This window comes from Bubalus bubalis, chromosome 11 (genome assembly GCF_019923935.1).
Source record: "Bubalus bubalis isolate 160015118507 breed Murrah chromosome 11, NDDB_SH_1, whole genome shotgun sequence".
Lineage (NCBI taxonomy): Eukaryota > Metazoa > Chordata > Mammalia > Artiodactyla > Bovidae > Bubalus > Bubalus bubalis.
The window spans coordinates 65,321,266-65,345,683 of NC_059167.1; the positions used below are offsets into that span (position 1 = coordinate 65,321,266).

The following is a 24,418-nucleotide window of genomic DNA, read 5'->3' on the forward strand; positions in this document are numbered from 1 at the left end:
CCAGTTACTGGAACCCAGCCACACCTGAGGTCTATGTATTGTCTAGGGGGTTTCTGTGCCTTGTTGGCAGAGCTGAATAGCTGCAGCAAAGTGTAAAACACAATCCAGCCCTTCACAGAAAGTCTGCTGCTTTTGACTTAGAAGAAATTAAGATGTCTTAATGTAACCTGAGGAAGACAGTGAAGGATGGATGGGTGGGAGAGAATACAGGCACAGGGGCGTGGGTGGGAGCTGACACAGTGGCAGGATCCTCTGTAGAAAGGAGGCTGTGTGGGGCTCAAACTTCAGTGGGTCCAGGGACCTGCACCAGTGTGCTCTGGGGAAGACAGGTGCTGCTGCTGTGATCAAAAGGCCAAACACACACAGTGGAGTGTACAGAAAACAGGTACAGCAGAGGCTAGCAAATGGAATAAAAAGCCAGTGAGCACCACACAAACAGAAAAAACAGTTGATGAAAAACATTTTACACATATAATTTGTATGTATCATACCTGCATCACAGCTCCAAACTGTGTCTGACCATGGACATGGATGAATTACAAACCTGAACCCATCACAGGGTCTTAAGACATACCCAACAAAGATCCAGACCATCAATTACAAGAGGCAGGGAGGAGACATTTATTCTGAATTCCCTGAGAATATTCAGTTTCCTTCCTGACTCTCAGATTTATTAGGTTGACCAAAAAGTTTATTTGGGCTTTTCGCAAGCTGTTATGGAAACCTGAACGAACTTTTTCTTCAATCCAGTACAATCAGCTTCTCCCTAGAAGACAGCTCCTTCACCTCCCCCGGGGAAAGCTGCAGCTAGCCATCAGCTTCTGCAGACCCAACAGTGACAGAAGGCATGCAAGGAGAGGCAGTCTGGAAGAATCCCCACAGATCCTGCACGTTCACCTGAAGAGTCACACACCATCAGACTAAAAACGGCTCCTGTGCTGAGCACGTTGTCAAGTTCCCAGAAAGCAAGTGAAAAGATCATGCTGGCCTAATGCTCCACACTGGGTAGATGACCAAGGACCAGTCTTCAGTTACCTGCAGTTGAGGACCTCTGTCCCTCTCAGATGGTGCCCTTCACCCTGGGGGACCCCAGCACCTCCAGCTACTGCCAGGACTCTATCGGGCCCTCTGGCTGCTCAGCTCTGGAGGCTTCTGCAGCAGAAACGCAGAGGCACCCACTTGCAGAGGAGGCAGTAACAGTGGCAGCAGCAACAGTGTCCCTGGGTTCTAGGCACTTAAGGCTAAGTTCCCCAAATTCCAAATGGGACAATGCTAAGAACACAGATGACAAAGAGCCTTCAAGGACAAACTGCTCTCAGATCCAGATAACTGCCAACGGGCCGATCTCCCTTGGTCTGGCTTCAGTGCTAGCTTTGCAGGCTCCCAGCAGAGAAGTGCCCCACCAGAGAGAGGGGACGGAAAGGAAACTTGGGACACGAGGAGGCGTCGGAGCCTACACCACCCAAGAGCAAATGAGAGACCCTCATGGAGACACACGCCCAGATGGGGAGCCCCGCTGGCAACGTGCTGGGCCCCTCATGCTCACGGTCTCTCCAGCCCGTCTAGCAGATCACAGGCTTGAGCCCACCCCACCCACTGCTGCCAGGGGCTGGCGCATGCCTGCAGGTGATGGCAACTGGGTAGGACCACCCCAGCCCACAGGCTCCCAGGGCTGGAGCTGAAGATCGGATGCAGCAAGGGGGAGAGGCCTGCTTCTCTAGTCACCCTCTGTCCTCTGAATGAAAGGGGTCATTCTTGGTGCTGCTGAAAGGTCACGTCCATGCCCATGGGGGTAGAGAGCCTGAGAAGACTTCAAAAAGACAGAAGACCAGTGTTTTTCTGGGGTGAATGTGTCTGCTAGGGTGAGATACGAGGACAGGAAAACAAAAGGGAGGCCACCTTCCAGGGCAGCAGGGCTGTGGGGTGTCGGGCACTGGGCAAAGCATTCCATGTGCACCTGCTTCTTCAGCCTGTGTCACCAGGACCCCCTGGGAGAGAGATAGTACCACCCTTACTTAGAGATGAGAAAATGGGCTCAGAGACTTAGTAGCTTGCCTAAGATCACACAGCTTCCTGTTGTAGAGCCAGGAGGTAAGGCTACTTTACCCAATGCCAGTATCTCTTCAAGTATCTGTGGCTCTTTAAGTTGCAAAGCCAGGGCTTCCCTGGTGGCTCCATGGTAAAGAAGTCAATGCAGGAGATTTCTATCACTGATCTGGAAGATCCCAAATGACGCAGAGCAACTCAGCTCATGCACCACAACTACTGAGCCTGTGCTTTCAGCCTGGGAGCTGCAACTTCTGAGCCTGCGTTCTGCAGCTACTGAGCCCACGCACCCTACAGCCCGTGATCCCCAACAAGAGAAGCCACCGCAAGGAGAAGCCTAAGCACCTCAACTAGAGAGTAGCCCCCACTCACCACTAGAGAAAAGCCCATGCGGCAACAAAGACCCAGCACGGCCAAAATAAATAAATAAATATATAATTTTAATTAAAAAGATAGTAAGTTGCAGAGCTTTTTCCTGTAAACTTCTGGACTCGGGAGAAACACAGCCTCAGTGTGTCTTCCCAACAGAACTTACCTATGATAAGGCCTCCTTTCATGACTTCACTACAAAAAGGGAGGTCATTCTGACAAAACAAGAGCCCTGGCTTCAGCCCTGAGCCCGCCTTGGTCTTGATGCGCTCTACTCTGTGCCACTCCTCAGGGCCCCCAGTCGCCCTCCACTGGCCATCCTCCCTGAGGCCGGGATCTCTGTCCTCCAGGCCTCAGCAGCCCTCCCAGGAGCACCTGCCTGCTCTCGTGTTCTGGGCTCAGAGCACTCCTGTCCTCACCCAACATGTGGCCATCAAGGTCCAACCCAAGACTCTCCTCAGCTTCCATCACCGCTCCTAGCCTCAGGAGAGAGCAGCAGGAGCCCGGGGGCTGTCAGAACCCTCCCAGGCACCCTGAGTTCATGGTGCAGGACAACCACCCTGCACCAGGGCCTCACAGACACCAGGTTCCCTGCTGACATTTGCTATAGGAAGTCCCCCAGGTGCAAGACACTGGTGGCTTTCAGAATGGAAGGATACCACTGTTCCCAGTATCCAACCCACAAGGCACCTCGATCTGGGAGGGAGCTCCTACGCAGAAGTGGACAAAGGACAACTGTGAAGAAGAAAAGCAGTTGCTACGAATCACATAGAAAACTGACTCCATACTCCACAGTCTCAAGGCAGGCAAAGCAGGTAGATTAGGGCAGGAGCCCAAGATAGTTTCATGCTGTTCCTAGAGTTCCTGAACCCTTGGTTATGAGGAAAAGAGGCTTCTCAATCCTACAATAACTTAAAAAACTCAGAGGAAGATGGTCCTGGAAGTTAACTGACACACAAGTGAGCTCACACACAGGCAGGCCAGAATTCAGTGGGATCCATGGGAGGCAGGTCTGAAAGCAGCAACAGACATCCATAGTCATATCACATGTAAATCTTGTGGACAGAGAAGGTGGCCACAGGAAACATCAAGTGATATTAGTACATACCTCTCTCAGTGATGAAGGAAGTATGATATCCAAGGGGAAGTGAATGAAGACCATGACCGCTTCCCTGCCACCCACTGGCTGAGCGGCTAGCTCACCATCCTCAGACCACTCACCCAAGGTGGTTCAGGCCAGGCTTCATTCCCAACTTGGCTGCTACACTCAATTCTTCCCTGCTCCATGTTGTAATGAATTAAAAGCGAAACCAATAGGCTCCACAGCAGAACGAGCAACTCTCTCTCACCTTTCCTTCCAAAGCAAAGGGCAGAGACACATCTGGGAGGCGGTGACATCTCCACCCAAGTCCAGCCACTCCAGAGAGCCACTGCCGCCAACAGCCTCTCCCACCTGTGGACAAGGAAGGAAGCCTCATCACCCCTGTCCCAACAGATGCAGACACAGCTCAGCTCCCCCGCCAGACAGGCGAAGCAGGGAGGTCAACAGCTACATGGAGAACACCATGTGCTCACCTGCCTCCTCTGCCGAAGGACGGCGGCCTCTGCAGGGTGGTTGAACCGGAACTTCTGTGCTTTCCCCAGGGTTATGAGTGCTCCTGTGGCATAGATACCAGACTAAATTCAAGCCACAGCTCATGTCCTGAGTACAGTAATGTGCAGGGCACTATTCTGGGGGACAAAGTCCTACCCTCAGTAAGGTGATCATTTAGCTGAGTCAATAAGATCTGCACTCCCTGGATATCGTACAGCATATGCATTGAACTAATGAGATGAACAGGAGAAGCTCTGGTATTCCAGGGGATAGCAAGTGGAGCTCCAGGTGGAGCACTCAGGGAATGCTTCATGGAAGAAGGGGTACCCAAGTTCACCCACAAAGAACACAGAATCTGAATAGATTAATAGTAGTAGTAATAATGGCGTTAATCATCATAATGAGTATTTTCTGAGTGAAAAGAACACTGTTACACAGATTAGTTCATTCAATCCTCACAATGATTCTATTATTATCCCCATTTTCTAAATGAGGAAATTGAGGCTCAGAGACCTTCCCGAGGATGTGTTCTGTCATGCTAACAAACACAGGTACTAATTTCAGAGAGTCATTCTCTACTCTGGGGCCCTGTACTTGGGATTTCTCTATTTACAGGAAAAGGAGCGTATTAGGAAATCTTCAGATCCTTGGGTGCAGAGGCTGATGGTTCCATTCTTAAAGCCTGCTTCACTGAGCCCTCTGGATCTGGCTCCTGAGAACAGAGCTGGTCCACCACTCATGCCGGCATAAACTGGGCTGTGGATAGTCCTACCTTGGGTGAGACGGCAGGAGGAGGTGACCTCTCGGCCATTGACTGTGCAGCGGGCCCCACGGGCAGGACGTAGAATGACGACCCCACAGGCGCTGGTGATAGTGCAGTGGTCTCTCTCGATCCACTGACCCTGCAGGACTACAGATGACGGAGGCGGTGGGGGTGGGGGGTCACTCAGGTGGAGGCATAGCCCAGGAAACATCTCCACCATTCTTTTGATGAGATCAGAATCCACTTCTGGAAGATCTCACACCATGACAGAAGAGGAAGAGCCACCACCTGAAATCACCCCGACCCAGATGGCCCCACAGTGTGCTTCTCCTCCTCTCATGTCCAAAACCCACAGCCTGGCAGCAAAAGAGGAGCAGCCCTTCAGGACTCCAAGATTCCTTCCTCTCAGAACCCTCAGCTTCCTCGGAAGAAACCTGTCAGGCATGAACACCTACACAGAGCATCAGACCCATATGCTGTCACTCACCAATGTCCTGTTCCTGCTCTGAGTCAATCCTTCCTATTTTTGTTGTCCCCTCCTAAATGGAAAAACAAAGCCATTTTAAGGAGAATAAAAAGGGATGCAGCCCTGCCCCAAAGGAGAGTCCACCTGTTTGAGCACCGTCTGTCTCCCCATGCCCTCCCTAGCCTCCTTTCCACACCACTTCTCAGCTTTGGTCTACGCTGCTCTGACTGCTCTGCCCACTCACTATGCAGCCCAGGATGCCCCTGGGAAGGTGTGGGCAAAACAATGCAGGACAGAGCAAAAAGCATTGAGCTTTTTGCAAAGTGAATCCCAGGGACGGGGGAGCCTGGTGGGCTGCCGTCTATGGGGTTGCACAGAGTCGGACACGACTAAAGCGACTTAGCAGCAGCAGCAGCAGCTAGCACTGGCCAGCTCCTTTCTGTTCTGTAGCCTCGAGTTAGGCAGTCAGAGCTTCTCTAGTCTGAGGAAGTGGGCACATGAGTACGGCTTTCTCCCAGGGACTAAGGTTAGTGTGGCCCGAGTTTGGTCCAAGTCAGTCTCAAAGAGACATGCTTTCTATGACGATGTATGGAAGCACAGGATTTTTACCTTCTTGATCCACAGATGAAGTTTAACAGACACCAGATTCTAAGAAGAATAAAGCATAAAAAGGAGGAAAACACATCTAGAATCAAAAAAGACTGAAAGAGAGTATAAGAGAGGAGGTGAAAACTGGAGTTAGTATCAATGAATCACTGGGTTAGTAGAAACTGTAACAACGCAGTTTAAGAGCACACAGCTCTGTCTGAGGAAGGCAGTGACGTGGCAACAGAGATGCGAGTCTAGAGCTGAGTCTAGAGCTGTATTTATCATTTACTAACTATCCCCTATGTACGGGGCACCACACCGAGTGCTTTACAGACATCTCTCATTTAGTACTTTAACACCCAAAATGTAGTATTATGATCCTCTGCATAGAGGAGGAATCTGAAGCTGATAGGAAATAAGCTGCCCTGGGGGCCCACATACTACACAGGACAATTCTGGCTAGAATTCATTTCTCTCCTGGTCCTGTGCCCATTCTATTCCAACCTCACCAAACCACCTGCCTGGTGACTGATGCTTTTTAAGTGACTAGAAAGTTCCATGCTAGGCTTCACTGTAGCAGCCAGAAGGGAGGGCCCTGCCGCTCTCCCAAAATCACTTGTGAAGAAAGACTCCTGGAAGTAATAAATGAGGATCTGGCTCCCTCCCAAAACCCAGAACCCAGGCTTTCCTGCTCAGCCACTGAGGATCGCATGAGCCAATGGATGCCGGTCTCCAGACTCCACCAGCCAGAATGGAGGGAGAGGGGTCAAGACTGCTCTCAAGGGGTCAGGGTCAGCCCCAATGATGAGGCACATTCCTCCCAAAGGGATCAAGGCCACAGCACATCCCAGCCTCTGGATCTGCAGAGCAGAAACCACCCAAAACATGCTGGCATCTCATTTAACATGGGCTGAGCCAGCGCCTGCTGCTCCTCTGCTGCTTTATGCCTCTTTCTTGGGAGGAACAACAACACAAACGCAGTTATGAGGGTGAAGTCCAGGATATCAATAATCTGTGCTCCTCCCACCCTTTTGCTGCTCACTCCCCACCCAAGCTGCCTCCCAAGGTGACTCAGGCAAACAGCTCCCAGGCCATTGTTAGGGACTAGGTCTGGGTCTGGAATCAAGTTAACAAATAAAAACAGAGAATCTAGAATGAATATTGTTATACTACTACCCAACCCAGGATGTAAACAAATGAAAAGGAGGGAAATGGGTAAAAACCCATAGAAATGCCAGGATTAGAAGTAGACTGAGAGACTTCCCTGGTGATCCAGTGGTTATAAATCCACCTTCCAATGCAGGGGATGTGAGTTCGATCCATGGTCTCGGAACAAAGATCCCACATGCCTCAGGGCAACTAAGCCTGCATGTTGCAACTAGAGAAGCCCACGCACAGCAACCTAGACGAGCCTCCCCACCAAAAGTAGACTGGGACCTCATGCCTAGGTTCATTATCAGTGTGTGAGGGAGTGAGTGACCCTCAGTACACTGATTCCGCACGGACGCCAGTGACCCAGGATCATCCATCTCCTGCCTCCAACTCAATCTGCCCTTCATCCTTCAACCCTCCGCTGCTACCCTAACTCTGTCACATGATGTCTGCCTTCATCTGCTCACTCCACATCCAGTCAACGTATCACATCAGTTCTACTCAAATACTAAGCATTTTATTCCATCTGGTCTCTTCTGACCTCCAATCTTTCCCTATGGCTCTGACTAATGGAACGATCGATTGCCTTTGGTGTTTAGATTTGTTATTAAAGTCACAGCCATTTCTGCCTGGAGCGTTTTCACTGAGATGATTTATGCTGTGTCAAAAAAGAAGCTACTTTAACTTTCTGTCTGGGAGGCTCAGTCTCCGACAACTTCCCCGAGGGCTCAACCTCTGAACACAGACTTGCTAATAAGTGCATGAGTTTTGTTGAGGTCTCCCCATCACAGACCTTGCAGCAACAGCAACCTAATTTCTCCAGGGATGAAGGCAGCATCACATATCCCCATAAACTCTGCTCCTTTTAAATGTCGGTTTAACATGCTGGGGACAATTATGAAAATGCAGATTGGATTTCCAATGAGCATAGGGCTCCTGGCCACATACAATATGTTTTCCTGGTGGCTCAGATGGTAAAGAATCTGCCTGCAATGCAGGAGATGCAGGTTTGATCCCTGGGTTGGGAAGATCCCTTGGAGAAGAGAATGGCTTCCTACTCCAGCATTCTTGCCTGGAGAATCCCAGGGACAGAGAAGCCTGGTGGACTACAGTCCATGGGGGTTGCAAAGAGTAGGACACAACTGAGTGACTAACACTTTCACTTCAATGTATGTTTAGCCCACCCACGGGGACTGTCCTTCTACAATAGGACAAACACTTTTGATGAGGACAGGATATAAGACTCTACCTACCATGTGTCACTAACTCTCAAAATGCTTCATTTAGAAGTAAGGTGGCCTCCAGGTGACAAAGAACGACAGGAGCCAGGTCTTTGCAGAAGGGCTTCACATCACTCTATTTTCTCTGGGTGCTTGCATGTCGCACCCTGGTCACCCTTAGCCCACCAGCTCTCCAGAGTTCTGCATGCTTTTAATAAACTTCCTAAATCAACTTCCTCTCTCCTCTCTTCTTTCCCAGGCAAACCTAGTAATGGAGAAGGGGGGGTTGACTGAAGTGCGAAAGTACTAGAAGGGAACCGTTTCTTATCCTTTGATCCATTTAGCCCCTGAAAGCCGTCTGTGAGCTGCCTGTATCTGCGGGGAACGCTCAAGAGTGCTGGTGGAATTATGAGGTTGGGATTTCACCTCCAGGAGTGCACTCCTGTGCTTTAGGAAGCCAGAAAAGGAATATAAGCAGCATCTTTCTTATTTTTAATGAGGAAACTGAGGCACAGAAAGCAAAAACAAGAGCGACAGTAGTAGCAGCTGAAAAACAAATTCTGATGTCTAGTTCTGATTTCTAGTCTTCTGCTCTATTCATACAAAAATGAAACAGGTCACAATTGGTGGGCAGGCCTGGCTTCCTGAGGGCAGTTCTGCTGCCTCGGCTGCCACTGGCCTTTCCCTCCTGCACCTCTGGGGCCTGCAGCTCAGGGAGGGGGGGTGCACCCGCCTGCTCACCTTGAGGTGATAGAGCACGACACCTGTACTGAGCACGTCGTCCTCCAAGGCCATCAGGTGTGGCAGGCTGGAGTCAATGACCAGCCCAGCCTGCCTCTTGTTGATGTCCACTCTGTAATGTTCCACGAGAGCCTGCCACTCGTTCCACTTCCGGGCCCAGTCTTTAGACAGCTGGTCTGTCTGTGGAGACAGAGGGGTGGTCTTGGACACTCAGCATGAGGAGCAGACAGTGTCCAGTGCCATCCTGGCCCATTTCCGGGCATCACACCCTCACTTTCCTCCCCGGGGACTATTCAAGGCCCCACACAGGCCCTTGCACCTCCTCTGTAAGCTCTCTGTGCTTTCTAAGTTTTACTCAATAGTTACTACTAATTTTATAAATAGAAACTCAATAAATGTTATTTTTAAAGTTTTTTGCAATGAGCATGTATTGTTTTTATGGGGGAAAAAAGCACCATAAATGCTATTTTTGAAAATTAGTTGGGGGACTTCCCTGGTAGTCCAGCGGCTAAGACTCTGTGCTCCCAATGCAGAGGACCTGGGTTCGATCCCTGCTCAGGGAACTAGATCCTATATGCCACAACTAAAAAATCCAGCATGCTGAAGATCAAAGATCCTACGTGCTGAGACTAAGACCCAATGCATCTAAATAAATAAATAAACATAAACAAAAATTAGTTGGGATGTGAGTCAAACATCGTTTAAATTCCCTTCTTTGCATGACCATCCTGTGTGATCTACACTGGGAGTCCTCTTGTGACCTAACACTTCCACTTGAGTTCTAATATAAGTTTGCGCACCCCTCAAAGACCCACAAAGCACCAAGAGTGGTCTCCCCAGGGAGAATGAAGGCTATAAAACTGGTCCGAAAGACCATGCAATAGTAAAGTAACAACAGTAGTAACAATAAAATACTGAGGGCTTACTATGGATCAGGAACAGGATTTTCTTTTTTTTTCTAGGAACAGAATTTTAAAAATAAATATACTAAGGCTTAGAGGCCTTAAGCAGGAGAAGGCAATGGCACCCCACTCCAGTACTCTTGCCTGGAGAATCCCATGGATGGAGGAGCCTGGTAGGCTGCAGTCCATGGGGTCGCGAAGAGTTGGACACGACTGAGCGACTTCGCTTTTACTTTTCACTTTCACGCACTGGAGAAGGAAATGGCAACCCACTCCAGTGTTCTTGCCTGGAGAATCCCAGGGATGGGGGAGCCTGGTGGGCTGCCGTCTATGGGGTCGCACAGAGTCGGACACGACTGAAGGGACTTAGCAGCAGCAGCAGAGGCCTTAAGCTAACCCCACTGGGGAAATGTGAAGGAACAATGTTGAATAAGGGGTCCTTTTTCCTTCTTGTGGTGGAAACTGACGTCAGGGCAAGAAACTTCCTTTGGGAGTGAAGAACTGAGGAAGACCAGAAAAGGAACTAGATTCAGCTAACTCCTAATCTCATAAAGAAGAAAACTTAATTTTTTAAAAAATTTATTTTTAATTAAGAAAAAAGAAATCATGCCAAGTTTAGGTAAAAGTATTTTATCATCCTAGAAATATTATTTTCTTTTTTTTGGTCATGCCACATGGTTTACAGGATCTTAGTTTCCCCACCAGGGACTGAACCCATGCCTCCTGGAGCACAAGTGCAGTCCTAACCACTAGACTGTCAGGGAATTCCTGAAACTTTTTTTTTAATGTTATAATCATTAAGGTGAAGTTTGAAAACTACAGGATACCTATGAAGGACTGGCAGAGGTGGGTGGCAGGGCACACTCCCCTGAAGGTGCTGCAGAGGACACCTCCCCTCTGGAGACCTTTATCACCCACTCCTACCTGCCTAAAGTTGTAAGGCCAGCAAGTGGCAGGTTCAAGTCCAGTCTGCCAGCCTGTATAATGTAAAAATGCTAATGAGCCTGGAATGAAGCAAAAATCAGAACATACAGCTAAACACAATTTTTGAGACTTCTGAATATTTGAAGTAGTCTTAAAGTTTCATTTGAGTAACAAAATACTGACATAGCCAGTTATGTTATACTGTATGTTATATTGTAATAACATACAAGGATGATGCAGTGGAACACTAGAAGTGGGGACATTCATTTACAAGACCTAAATCCAACCTGTCACCAAATAATGCCTACCACTTCTTCCTTTTAAATGTCTCCAGGAATTACCATTTGATTCAATCTTCCCAAATATACTCACCCTCACAGGGTCACAAAAACAGTCTCTTTCCTTGTTGGTCTCTCTGTTTCCAGGCCTCAATCCATCCTACATGCAACTATCATATTAATTTCCCCTTATATACTCCTTTATCATGTCACCAACTTGGTTTAAGAAGCTACGAGTAACCTGCTTATGTCAAGTACACACCTCCTAAACCGGCCCTCTCCTCCCCTCAGTGCCTCTACCAGGAGCACGTATCCTGGCTGGCTTCAAGGTCCTCACTGCATGTGTCCACATGGTCTCTCACAGCAGCTCTTCTCTCACTTCTGTGGCTTTGCCTCTGTCATCCCTCCCTTACCCTGACACCTCAGCCCATCTCCTTATCTAACAGACCTTATCCATCCTCCAAGGTCTAGTTCAAATTCTCTGCCTTCCTACTCTAGCACTGAAGCTGTCAATGAAAGTTCCAAGCCACCATGATTTCTTCCTTCTGAAGCTCTTTCCATCTAACTCATGTAAGTTACTGCATTGACTCATTCTCTAAATGTGCTTCCAACTAGACTGCAAGCCACCTGAGGGCAGGGACTTCTCTGTGTCTCCTGCAGCATCAGGCTGAACACCCATTTGGTACTCAGTGACTACCTGTCATTTAGTTGATTTACTTATTTACTGGAAAATAATTTTTTCCTAGGCTACTGTACTGTCTGAAAGGAGTTATTATGATCCCCTGAGAGAACAAAGCAGTCAGAAAGCCAATCAGCAGCCCTAAGATAAACATCCCTGAACTCAAGGCTCAATGGAGACGAAAGTTTTCTCTATATAGAACCTCTCTGTCCTGATGAGGGAGCAGTCCTGGCCCAGGAATGATGGAAGGAGGTCAGAACTGTTCCCAAGGTGAAGTGAAGCACAACAGAGTGCCCCCAACATACCCACCTTCAATTCATTTTGGAGAATCAGCTCCTTCAAGTTTTCATCCTTTCCCTCATTCAATGAATGGAAGTTTCTCTGTACAAAGAGAGAGATGTGCTTCATGGGCCCCACCCTTACTCTTAGGAAAGAAAGGTGCAGATAAAGGAAAGACCTTATTCTTAAAATCAGAAGCAAATCAGAAGGCTAAGTATTGGGCTCAGAGTGGTACAAAGAAGGAGAATTCGAGGTAATTTTTTCTGGTAATTTTTTCTCATACCCTGTATCTGCCCACATACAGAACAAGGGTCATGCAGGCTGATGCCCTTTGGACAGCAGAGATGATAGAGTAAAAGGGTGCCCATCCCTTCTGAAACTACACAGGTAATCATAACTCCTGTCCTGTCTCTGCTCCCACTCTGCTCTTCAAGCATCACCTGACTGAGAACACAGAATGCAACAGGGCTCAGATCCTCTGCAGAAGAGAAAGGTCTCCTGAGGACAGAAAACTCCTGATGCCCACATACCAGCTCAAAGCTCAGCAGCATGGCTTTCAGTCTCCCAATCTCTTCCCTGAGTTCTCTGATCAACTTCACATTTGCATCCTGAAACACAGAGATAACTTGGTCACCACTGACTGATATGAAGGCCCAAAGGGCTATGAGGTGCTACTCACAATGAGCTTGGAAGAGGCAGATTATTCCCTTGGAGTAATTTCTAGGGCAGTCTTTTCAAAGTGTGGTCCCAGGACCAGCAGGAGCTTCACCTAAGAGCTAGTGAGAAATATGAAATCTGTGGACCCCCATTCCCTACAATGCCCCTGCTGCTGCTAAGTTGCTTCAGTCGTGTCCAACTCTGTGCGACCCCATAGACAGCCTCCTACCAGGCTCCTCTGTCTCTGGGATACTCCAGGCAAGAACACTGGAGTAGGTTGCCATTTCCTTCTCCAATGCATGAAAGTGAAAAGTGAAAGTGAAGTCGCTCAGTCATGTCCGACTCTTAGCGACCTCATGGACTGCAGCCTACCAGGCTCCCCCGTCCATGGGATTTTCCAAGCAAGAGTACTGGAGTGGGGTGCCATTACAATGCCCCAACACCTACTAAATCATCAAGTCTTCAGGGCTGATTTAACAAACCGTCCAAGTGATTTTGATACACATTGAAATTTCAGAATCACTGCCTTAGAGCAGGACATCAGGCAGGTAATACAAACACCAGAGTATGCTAATCTTCCAGTATTACATGTGACTAAACTTAGTGCCTAATTATTGATACACTGCCCTTTAAAACAGTCCATAGATGAGCTATACGTGGGCCACCCATTTGTAATTCCTGCCCTGGAATTGTTTACCAAAACTGAAAAGCAAATGAGGAAATTTTAGAATATTCTCATCATTAATTCAGCTTTAAAGGCTAAAAAATTCCTCATATGCCACTTTTAGCCCAAAACAGAGATGTCACTGAAATCTGCATATGAAAAAAGGCACAAAGCAACATAAACTCAGAATAAAGGCAGTAAACACAGACACTCTTAAGTGATCTTTCCTCTAGTGGCAATAGTGTACCAGGGATCTTAAGATCAATGGCCATAGGGAAATACCTAAAATAAATTATTTTAAAAGGCAACTGGATGAAGCCACTCGGGATATGAGAAAAGAAAGAATTTTGCTCCCTCATCACTTGGAGAACAAGTCTGGCCACTGGGGTGAGTACAAGGAGAAATCAATGGGAGGAAAACCGGAGAACTTGGTGTGAGCTGTAGGAAACCAGGACTTCAGAGGGAGGTCTCACCTCATTTACCCTTGGCTTGTTGATGATGTTTTTGGCATTGGATGCATATCTCAATGTACTCATGGTCTCACTGTAGCTAGTGTGTGCAGGAGACACGGCTGGGGTAGAAGCAGAAAGTTAAAACACACGCCGAGCCCTTCCCACCCAGCCCATGACCACTGGCCTTGCTGCTATCTCCAGGCTGAATAAGACCCTTGATGAAATGGGCAGTCATGGCCCTTACTCTGAGGCAGAGCACCAGACCCAACACAGAACAAACTCCACAGCCCACTCACTGGCAACCATGATGGTTCTGGAGTTGCCTCCGAGGCTGTCCTTCAGCAGCCAGGTCAACACTGAGTCCCGGTAGGGGATGTATGACTGCCTCCGGGAGGGTCCCGCTCCACTGCTGGTCCCAGAAGGAGAGCTAGGGAGCCCGCTGTCACCACCACCGCTCGCTGCACTGTTGAGGCTCTGGCAGCTGTTGAATACCTGAGAGTTCTGGGCTTAAGAGACAATAATAAAAGTGGAAGAAAAAAAAAAGTAATTATGAAACAAATGCATTAAAACAAAGCAATGCCTGGAGAACACAAACATCATACTCCCTAATCCCTTTCTGTCTATGTCAGGAGGCTTTAAATGTGGGCCCTGAATTAGACCCTGGACTCAAGCAATGGAATATTTAAGACATGTAATTTCTCAGTCTCTCTTCTTTTTGGAATGAGAGTGGTAGGATGATGGTAATGCTGTAATCAAAACCCATAAATATCCATTTTTCATGCCCCAAACCAGAAGGTAAACTTTATTAAAGAGAACCTTTTAAGTACCTACCCTATTTTGGCAAAATGAAAACATGTGAATTGTTTTCCAAAGTCTCCCTCCCACTATGGTCCTCCAGGTTACTGGCAAAATACCTAAGGTGGAGATGACGATTCCCAGAGTCACAAGAGACTTGTTGATATTGGCTCCTTCAGTAATCCGGTCCTTACAGTAACTGGGATCTGCTCTTTCACTAAAACACAGTCGATGAAAACAGAAACAGAAGCAAACAAGACGACACTATCCTTTTAACACTGTTGAAAAACACTATCCATTGTGTTGCCCTTCATGTAAAAGATCCATATAATAAATTCCCCTTAGAATTCAGTTCCAGAAATAATGTTACTGTCATGCCATGAACTGGCATCCTTCTACATCTCAGGCAATAAAAATCAAATAATTCATTACATTTGGCTGTCAGAGAACTTTGAGCTAAAAGTAATACTCATTTACTGTAATGATACCAATATAGCTTTCTGTTATATACCATTCCCCTTTTCTTTACTGTTTTAATTTCACATGTTAATGGCTTTATGGTATCTGGGTCATTAACAGTTTCAAATTCCTTATTCAAATAAATGGGAAATATTAAAAATTCACACTTCCAGTTGGCTGATACAGTTTCTTTCAGAAAGCACTTAAGCTTTTAAGGGAGTACTGTACCATATTAATTATTTAATAGTTTTAAAATAAGAAAAGTTGCCTTACTTCATGTTACACTTTTTTCTGACTACATTATTCCTGAAAATTTCTTCTTTCTAGATATATAAATACGTAAAATTCATGCTTTCATCTAATACTTTTTAAAAAGGCAGTATTTTATTCCCAATACCACAATGTTTTTTAAAGCTTTTCTTTTTTCTGAAGAGATGTGTAGAGCTGCATAAAATCAATACTAGGTCAAAGGTAAAAAGTGTGTTCAGTCACCTGTACTTAAAGCACCAGTTTTCCATCTTGGCTGCACACAGCCTCACTCCCCTTGACTCCACTAATAGTCTCATTTATTTCATCTGAGGTGCAGCCTAGGCACTGGGACCTCTGAAAGGTCCAGGTGCCTTCAGTGGGCAGCTAAGATTGAGAGCCCCTAACACAGAACTTCTCAGCCCTAGAAAACTATAATTTCTTAACCTAGCATTCAATTTGTTTCTTTTTTAATTTTCTCAGGATGATTGAAATGTGTAAAAGGCGGGGAAAAGTTTATTCCCTGTAAAATGGGCAAGAACAGGGTCATTGTCAAGGAAATAATTCCACCTGGTTTTGAGATCCTAATTTACCTGCCTGCTAGGTCCACAAGGTTGATCTTGCTAGCGATTTCAGAGGGGAGGTTGTTCTCCAGAAATGCCTGAGGGATGAAATAGATTTAGAGTGTCATTTGGAATGACGTGTTGTTGTTTTCCCCACAGACACCCTCCTAAGCAAGATGATATTTGGATTTTTAGCCAATTCACTCAAGAAATCTGTATTCTAATGTCCTCTGAACCAGATGAGCTCTCAATATCTGACAGGTACAATCAGTAAGCCCTGGGTTCTTCCTTCATTAAAAATATGAGCAAAACTTCCATAAAGTAGGTAGGCAACCTCCTCCCCACCCCCCACAAAGTTTCCTGAGCATAATTTACCAGGTAAATGCTCAACTCTGCTCTTGGAGGCTCTAACTCATCAGTAGAGATCCACAGCAGGTGTCGGTGTGCTGGGCAGGGGGTTGCCTCTTGTTAACCTGTCACGGGCTTCCCTGGTGGCTCAGACAGTAAAGAGTCTGCCTGCAACGCAGGAGACCTGGGTTTGATCCCTGGGTCGGGAAGATCCCTTGGAGAAGGGAATGGCAACCCACTCCAGTATTCTTCCCTGGAGAATCCCAGGGACAGAGGAGCCTGGTGGGCTGCCGTCTATGGGGTCACACTGAGTCAGACACGACTGAAGTGACAGCAGCAGCAGCAGCAGAACACAGCCTAAGTCACAGCATGTTATTAATCTGCTGGGCAGGACTCTCTCTGTGTTTTAAGCAGTGGCATCCAGTCCTCAAGAGCAAAACTACGCTGGCTTTTTTTTTAATTCAATATGGGATTTTTGTTGTTTTATTTTAATGTGCATCCATTGCCAAAATCCAGTTTTAAAACATTTCCAATAACTTCCCAAATTCCCTCAAGTCTGTTTGCAATCAATCTCCATTGTCATCTCCAGCCCCAGACCAACACTCAATTTTCTATCTATAAATCTGTCTTCTCAGGATATTTCACACAAACAGAATCATACAATGTCTGGCTTCTTTCACTGTGCATAATTATTTATAGATTCATTCAGATTGAAGTACATGTCAAAAGCTCAATTTTATTGCTGAGTATTAACAATATCAGCTGTATGAATATACCATGGTTTGTTCATCCATTCACCTCTTAATGAACATTTGGGTTGTTTCCAGTTTTGAACAATTACTAACAAAGCTGCTGTGAATATTTGTGTATAAGTCTTTCTATGGCCATATGATTTCTTTTCTCTTGAGAAAATACATAGGAGTGCAATGGCCAAATCATATGGTAGGTATGTGTTTAATTTTTTAAGAAACTAATTCTTTTTCAAAGTTGTTGTACCATTTTACATTCCCACCAGTACAATAATGTATGAGAACTCCAATTCCTACACATCTTGCCAGTATTTAGTATAATCATTCTTTTTAATTTCAGCCATTTTAAAAGGTGGGCAGTGATAGCTATTTGATGTTAACTTGCATTCCTCTAATAATTAATGATGTCTGCATCTTTTCAAGTGCTTGTCATCTGTATATTTTCTTAAGTATCAGTTCAAAATTTCTGCCCATCTTTTTGAGTTGTTTTACTGAGTTTAGAGAGTTTTGGATCTATTCTGGATACAAGCCTTTTATCTGACATACATTTTACAAAAAGCCTATCTGTGGCTTTTCTTTTTATTTACTTAATAGTATCTTTTGAAGATCAGAAGTTTTAAATTTTGACCCATTCCAAATTGCAATTTGTTCTTTTGTTCAATTTATATTTATAGTGCCATTTCTAAAAATACCTTTGCCTAGTCCAAGGTCACAAGGTTCACCCATGTTATTTTTCTATCATACAAGTTGAATGTTTTAGGTTTCACATGAGTGTCTATGATCCAGTTTGGTTAATTTTTTAATAAAATATACATTAATGATTTTCAACGTTTGGTGACTGGTTTTGGCCACCATTATTTTTTTATTTTTCTTATGCCTATTTTCTCTTCTTTCTTTCTAGGATTCCCATTATACTTATGCTGACACACCCGATATCCGACAGGTCTGTGCAGCTCTGTTCATTTTTCTTCAATTACTCTTCTTCAAACTGGATGCTTTCTATTGTTTTATCTTCAACTTCATTAATTCTTCTGACATCTAAAATTGACTCTTGAGTCCCATTAGTGAATTTTTCATTTCTGTTGTTATACATTTCCAGAATTTCCCCCTTTAAAATAACTTCTATCATTTTATTGAAATACCCTTGAGTCATAATCATCATGTTTTCCTTTAATTCTTTACAACATGGCTTCCTTCAGCTCTTTGAACATATTATATTAGCTGCCTGGAAGTCTTTGTATGCTAAATCCAACAAGTGGAGTACGTAAGAGGCAGTTTCTAGTGACTGTTTTATTTTCCTAGGTGTGGGCTGCATTTTCTTATTTGTTTTTGCATGTCTTAATTTTTGGTTGAATACCAGACATTTTAGATAACACCATAACAACCCTGGATTCTGATCTTTTTCCTCTTGAAGGTGATAGTGATTGTTGCTTTGTCTGTATGGTAACCTGCCTGGACTAAAGCTCTAAAATCTGACTCCTCTACAACATGCAGCCAAATTCAGCTTTTTTCCTTTAGTTGTTTTTAATTTTAGGCCTGGCTTCTAGGGGGCCACCAGTGTCTGCATACCTTAATGTTCAGCCAAAGATGGGTCAGAAATTGCAATTAAACACCTTGAGCCAATAGACTTTTACTCTCTGCTGATGGATCTATGTGTAAGCTGGGAAATTCACTAAAAATTCTGGCCATTTTAAGTTTACTCCAGCATTCACTAGCCAACAGGGCCCTCTTGTGTCTCTTCTGCACATGCGTGCAGATTGTGTCAGTCAGGGCTATATGGGCACATAGTCTCTGATGCATATGTGTACAGCTTCCATTCAACCCAGGATATGTGAAAATCTTATCAAGCTCCCTATGGCCATATCATCTCCCAGAATTCCCAGTTAAACCCCCAGATAATTTTCCAGTTCACTTCTTGCCTGAAGCAGATCTACAATCTCAGGTTAATGGAACCACTGATCTCCCTGTTAGCTTGCCACCAAGATCACCCACTTTAACTGACAATGCTCCTAATCAAGCGAACCCCTCAAGCAGTGGCAGCAACCAAGCTGCTGGCTTCCACCATCTGCCCTTCTCTGATTGAACTTCCTCACTGACAAAGATTGGGGTGTGGGTGGGGATGGGAGCAGCCCAAGGGAACATGCCATACATTTGTACTCTTACCAGAAATTCAGTAGCTCTCTTGAATACATGCTTCTCAGTTTATATGGCTTTGATCTATTCTGAAATACTTATTTTGACAGTTTTGTCTAGGTTTACTGTTGCTTTGGGAGGATAGGATTTGTTAACCTCCTCACTCCATCATAATAAAAGTGAATCTTCTACTTTTTAATTTTAATGTGTATTTTCATTTCAATCTTGCTTTTTATTTTAAATGCCCAGACTGATCATATGGATATGAAAGTGCTTTGAAATGTTAAAAGCAAAATGTAAGTCAAAGATACTTGATTAGTCTTTATGAAATGCCTCTAGCCATTCTGGGTGAGCAGCTTAGTAGATTGTGTGTAGGTCCTACTTATAATATTAGGTCATATCAGAGGACCTATAAAGGGATGGGTAGAAAGAAAGAAAAACAGGAAGATGAAAATTAGTCAAAAGGAACAATGAAAGGAAGAAATCTGAGCAAACATTTAAGTGGTAACCAACCTGTGTATAGTAGATAGTGAAGATGGCGTGGGATCTGCTGCTGGCTTCATGAACATGGGTTGCTGCTGTGATTCTGTGTACACAAGGGAAGAAAATTAGGACAAGATTGCTTATGCATGGTGGATCCTTAAGGATCCATGGGGAACACAAGAAAAAATGTTAGTGCTGAGGTTCACAAGTGAGGATCACAAAACACCAGTATTTAGTCTTTTAAAGTTAGGAGAATGGTCCCAAGAGAGCAGAAGCAGTGTTCCAGGTACTGATATCTGAGAACAACAGTGAGTATAACTTCATAATAAACCACAATTAGAACTTTTTTTAAGCAACAGAAGTTAAAAATCAGAATGGAAAGGTGTGATTCTAGAGAGTCATCAACCTGGAAGAATATCCCTAAAACAAACCCATTTAAATTAGACAAGTAGATATGGAGAACTTGTTGGAGAAGAAGGCTCAAAGACAGCGAAAGTAAGTCATTATTAAGAATATTAATCTCATGGTGCCAGGAAGGGCTTTAAAACTGAGATCTTGAATTACATGAACATCATGCTTAAGCCAGGTGAAGAATGCACAGTCTCCCTGACAGATTCATTTCAATGGTGACCTTTAAAGTCTGAAGAGTCCTCTCTTTATCTAAATCTAAGTCAGTCAATATGGCTTCAGTTTAAGACCAACTCATTGACTTCTGTTCTCAGAGAAGTTACAGAATTGAAGAGTTAAAATCTAGAGGCTGGTCAACTGAAGGATAAAAAGGACAAGGTGAAGCCTGACACTTAACAATCAAGAAACTCAGGGTACCCTGAAGACAGGAAGTAAGTGCTTCCAGAATAGTTCTATGAAAACCAAGGAACAGAAGTTTAAATTTAAATCTTTTCCTTTATGTTCAATTAACTCAGACATGTTATTAACAGGGGACATAGAAGACTCCAATTTCCTCAGTTTTTTTTTTTTTCAGGTGAAAAAGGCTATTTGGGGGGGCATATATTAATAACATTGTGGGTATTCCATAGTAACTAAAAATATAGAGTATTATCATAATTTACAATAGCTTTTAGGAGAGTCTACAGCACCTAGTATTTCATAGCTGATTCTAAACAGTCTTTTTGAGTAAACTTTACATGCTTCCCAGATGGCACAGTGGTAAAGAATCCACCTGCCAATGCAGGACATGCAAGAGACATGGGTTGGGAAGATCCTCTGGAGAAGGAAATGGCAACCCACTCCAGTATTCTTGCCTGGGAAATCCCATGGACAGAGGAGACACAGGGCTGCAAAAGAGTTGGACACGACTTAGTGACTCAATAACAATTACAGTATGCAAAACTTTTCTGGAAAAAAAAATTGGTTTTCTGAAAAATTTTAAACTATATTGTACTATAGCATCTCTATCAAGGAGAGGACCGTGCAGGCAAGAATCATTTCTTTGATGAAAACAGCAGAAATTGTGTATTATAAGACAAAACACAGGGTAATTCTCTGGGCTTACTACCTAATATTACTATATCCAGGACAAACTCCAGCTTCACCACCAGTGAGAAGAGCACTAAATCTCAGCCATGTCCCCCTACCCTGGGTACATTTTTGTTCTGACAAAGGCCTCCTGATTGTGAATGTGGGGAGCTGCAGAGAGAATCTATACTGCAAAAAGGCAGTGAGAACACAGGAAAGGAGAATGAGACTGAAAGAATGACAGGGACAAACAAACCTGTTACCTGTTTGCTATTCCCTCCTCCAAGAGTTGAATTACTTGCTTATAGTTGGTAACTACGTGTTGAGATAAACCTATCAGATTTGTGAGGAGGAAAAAAGAGATTAAATAAAATTTTTTGGCAAAGTTTAACCTTTTCTTGTAGGTAATTAAATTTATTATCCTATTTCATATTAGCTGGCAGACAAGAATTGAGGAACAACTTAATTCATTCAGATAATGGATTAAATGAACAAATAATTACTGGAAGCCTACTGTCAGGCACTGTGACAGTCTCTCTGGGAACATCAGTCTCTACGCTCCCAGAGATTATAGTCTAGAATTCATATAGTGGTTATGCTAACAACAAATGAATAATAATAATTCCTTACAAACAGACTCATGGACTTTGGGAACGAACCTATGGTTGCCAGAGGGAAGGATGAGGGAAAGGGAAAGTTAGGGAGTTTGGGAGGGACATGTACTCATAGCCATACTTAAAATGGATAACCAACATGGACCTACTGTATAGCACATGGAACTCTGCTCAGCGTTATGTGGATTGGAGGGGAGTTTGGGGGAGAAAGGATACATGTACATGTATGGCTGAGTCTCTTCGCTATTCACCTGAAACTATCACAACATTGTGGGTTATCAGCTATACCCCAAGATGAAATTAAAAGTTTAAAAAATATCCTTAGAATTGTACTATATTTAAGTTATAAGAAAAGTTCTCATGAATTACTTCATTTGGCCCTCATCAAATTTCTGAGGTAGACAGGGCCTAAATGCCCCACAAAATGGTGGACTCAATTTGACATACAAAACACAGTACATGTGTCCTTATCCTCCCACAGTTTACAGTCATGAGAAATCATACAAGATAATGTGGCCAAGTGCCACAGGAGTAGTAAGATAATAAATGCTGAGGAAGTCAGAGAAAAAGTCAGGGCAAGCTCCATGGAGGAAGCGAGACTTGAATTTAGCCACTGGAGAATGGGTAGCTTTAGATAAAAGGTAAGGAGGCACTTAAGGGCACAAAAGTAAATCTCTATGGCTGGTTACCCACCAAGTCAAAAAAGGCCTTCACAACTGTGCTAGAGAATCTCTTTATTAGAGATTCAGGAACCAAAGTATCTTCACGGGCTCATAGCTGAATACAATTACACTAAAAATTAACATAATTAACTTGAACACTGACTGGATTTTTTTATCTTAAGGAATTATTACTATTATTTAGATGTGATAATAATTTTGTGAGTGCAATTTCTTTAAAAAAAAACATTCCTTATCTTTTAGGGCTACATATTAAAATATTTATACATGAATTGATATCTGGAACTTGCCTCAAAATAATATAGAACGTGGACAGGAATGTAGATAAGGCAGAATTTGCCAAGAAGGCAATGGCACTCCACTCCAGCACTCTTGCCTGGAAAATCCCATGGATGGAGGAGCCTGGAAGGCTGCAGTCCATGGGGTCATGAAGAGTGGGACACGACTGAGCGACTTCACTTTCACTTTTCACTTTCATGCACTGGAGAAGGAAATGGCAACCCACTCCAGTGTTCTTGCCTGGAGAATCCCAGGGATGGGAGAGCCTGGTGGGCTGCCATCTATGGGGTCGCACAGAGTCGGACACGACTGAAGCGACTTAGCAGCAGCAGCAGCAGCATTGGATTATGGGTTTTGTGAACATGGGGTTCATTACACTAGTCTATTTTTGTTCAAAATGTTCAAAATTCTCTATAAGAAAAAGAATTTTAAAAAATTTAACCAAAGATAGAGACCTTCCATTTTCAGTAATGGCAAATTAGATAATATAAACCAACACTTCTGCCAGACTGTTAGAAACAGTTGGACAGAATATAAAAGACATCAATGTGAGGGCACAGAGGGATGATCAGATAGTGAAATTTTTTAAGGCCATATATTGGGGAAGGACGGAAGCCCAAAGACATCAGGCCAGCATTTGCAAACATTATCCCTCTGAGAGCATTTCCCATATCTTAAGAAGTGGCTGACAGCAGTTCTCCTGACAACCTCACAGATACAGAGAGACACAGACTACAGTCCAGGGCCCATGTGGGCCCTGTGGCACCCCACCTCTCTGAGTTGGAAACTTAAAGGGCTAAAACACAGGAATAAGTTTGAATTAGAAGTAAACATTTTCTGAAGGAACCTCAGCTCAACTTTGAACATTCTTAGTCCTTCACCTGGACTGAGTTGATTCTGGATTCCTAGCGTGTTTGTGCAGGAACCTGGCACAGGTAAACACGAGTCTTCTCCGCCAGGAGATATTATTGTTCTGCCTCTCAATTATTTCCACAAGCAATTTAGCAAATATTGTCTGGCACAAAACCGTAACACACTAGCACACAAGTAGATCTGACAACATAAGTGAAAATTAGCAAAAATTACACAGACTATCTAAAGAGACCTAAAACAGATCCAGATCCTGGAGTTATAGTAACTTTAAAGTAACTCTGCTTACTATTTTCAAGGGACTAAAAACAAGATTATAAAATTTCAGAGAAAACTGGAAACTATAACAAAAATATCAAATGTAGATTTGGGAAGTGAAAAGTACTATAAGTGAAAATAAGAACTCAATGTGTAAGTTTAACAGCAGGTTAGATACAGGTGAAACATATGTCAAAATCATATAACCAAAATAAAGCCTAGAGAGCCAAAAGATACAAAATATAGAAGAAAGGGTAAGAATCAAAAAATATATAAGGAGTAGGTCTAATAAACCTGTTATTGGAATTCCACAAGGAGAGAGTGGGGTAAAAGCAATGTTAGAATAATGTTGGAAGTAATGCCTATCTGTATAGCAGAAATTAACACAATATTGCAAGTCAGCTATACTTCAAAAAAAAAAAAAAAAAGAACCAGGGATCCTAGGAGAAATGGCTAGTTCAAAGATTGAGGCAGGAAAAGTAGATGAGCCTGGAACACCTCCTGTCAGAAAGCAAGGAAGTGCTCAAAGAATGATGGTGATATGTCAAAAAGTCATATGAACACATTTGAAGGGGATTCCATTGGCTAAATCCGGGATAATCGGAGCATCAAAATAAAAAATAATAGTAACATTTAATACAATAGGAAACATGAGTCTATGCCAACATAAATAAGTTAATAAATAAACTGA

At 44.1% G+C, this 24,418-nt stretch overlaps 1 protein-coding gene across 13 annotated transcripts in view; it reads right to left on the reverse strand.

Moving 5' to 3' along the window:
* STARD9 (StAR related lipid transfer domain containing 9) overlaps positions 1-24,418 on the reverse strand; it is a 118,234-nt gene that overhangs the window by 35,017 nt on the left and 58,799 nt on the right. For 9 of the 13 annotated variants that reach the window (XM_025295833.3, XM_025295832.3, XM_044925144.2 and 6 more), the window contains 13 exons: positions 21,290-21,359; positions 19,581-19,653; positions 15,868-15,935; positions 14,689-14,786; positions 14,071-14,280; positions 13,796-13,893; positions 12,532-12,609; positions 12,032-12,103; positions 8,940-9,119; positions 5,260-5,311; positions 4,782-4,919; positions 3,991-4,073; positions 3,765-3,868 (listed from right to left, as the gene is read on the reverse strand). In XM_025295833.3, coding sequence (XP_025151618.3) covers positions 3,765-3,868; positions 3,991-4,073; positions 4,782-4,919; positions 5,260-5,311; positions 8,940-9,119; positions 12,032-12,103; positions 12,532-12,609; positions 13,796-13,893; positions 14,071-14,280; positions 14,689-14,786; positions 15,868-15,935; positions 19,581-19,653; positions 21,290-21,359 — 1,324 coding nt within the window. Of the gene's footprint in view, positions 1-3,764; positions 3,869-3,990; positions 4,080-4,781; positions 4,920-5,259; positions 5,312-8,231; positions 8,422-8,939; positions 9,120-12,031; positions 12,104-12,531; positions 12,610-13,795; positions 13,894-14,070; positions 14,281-14,688; positions 14,787-15,867; positions 15,936-19,580; positions 19,654-21,289; positions 21,360-24,418 lie in introns of those variants that run through there. The other 4 variants (XM_044925145.2, XM_044925146.2, XM_044925150.2 and 1 more) reach the window with 4 other exon arrangements.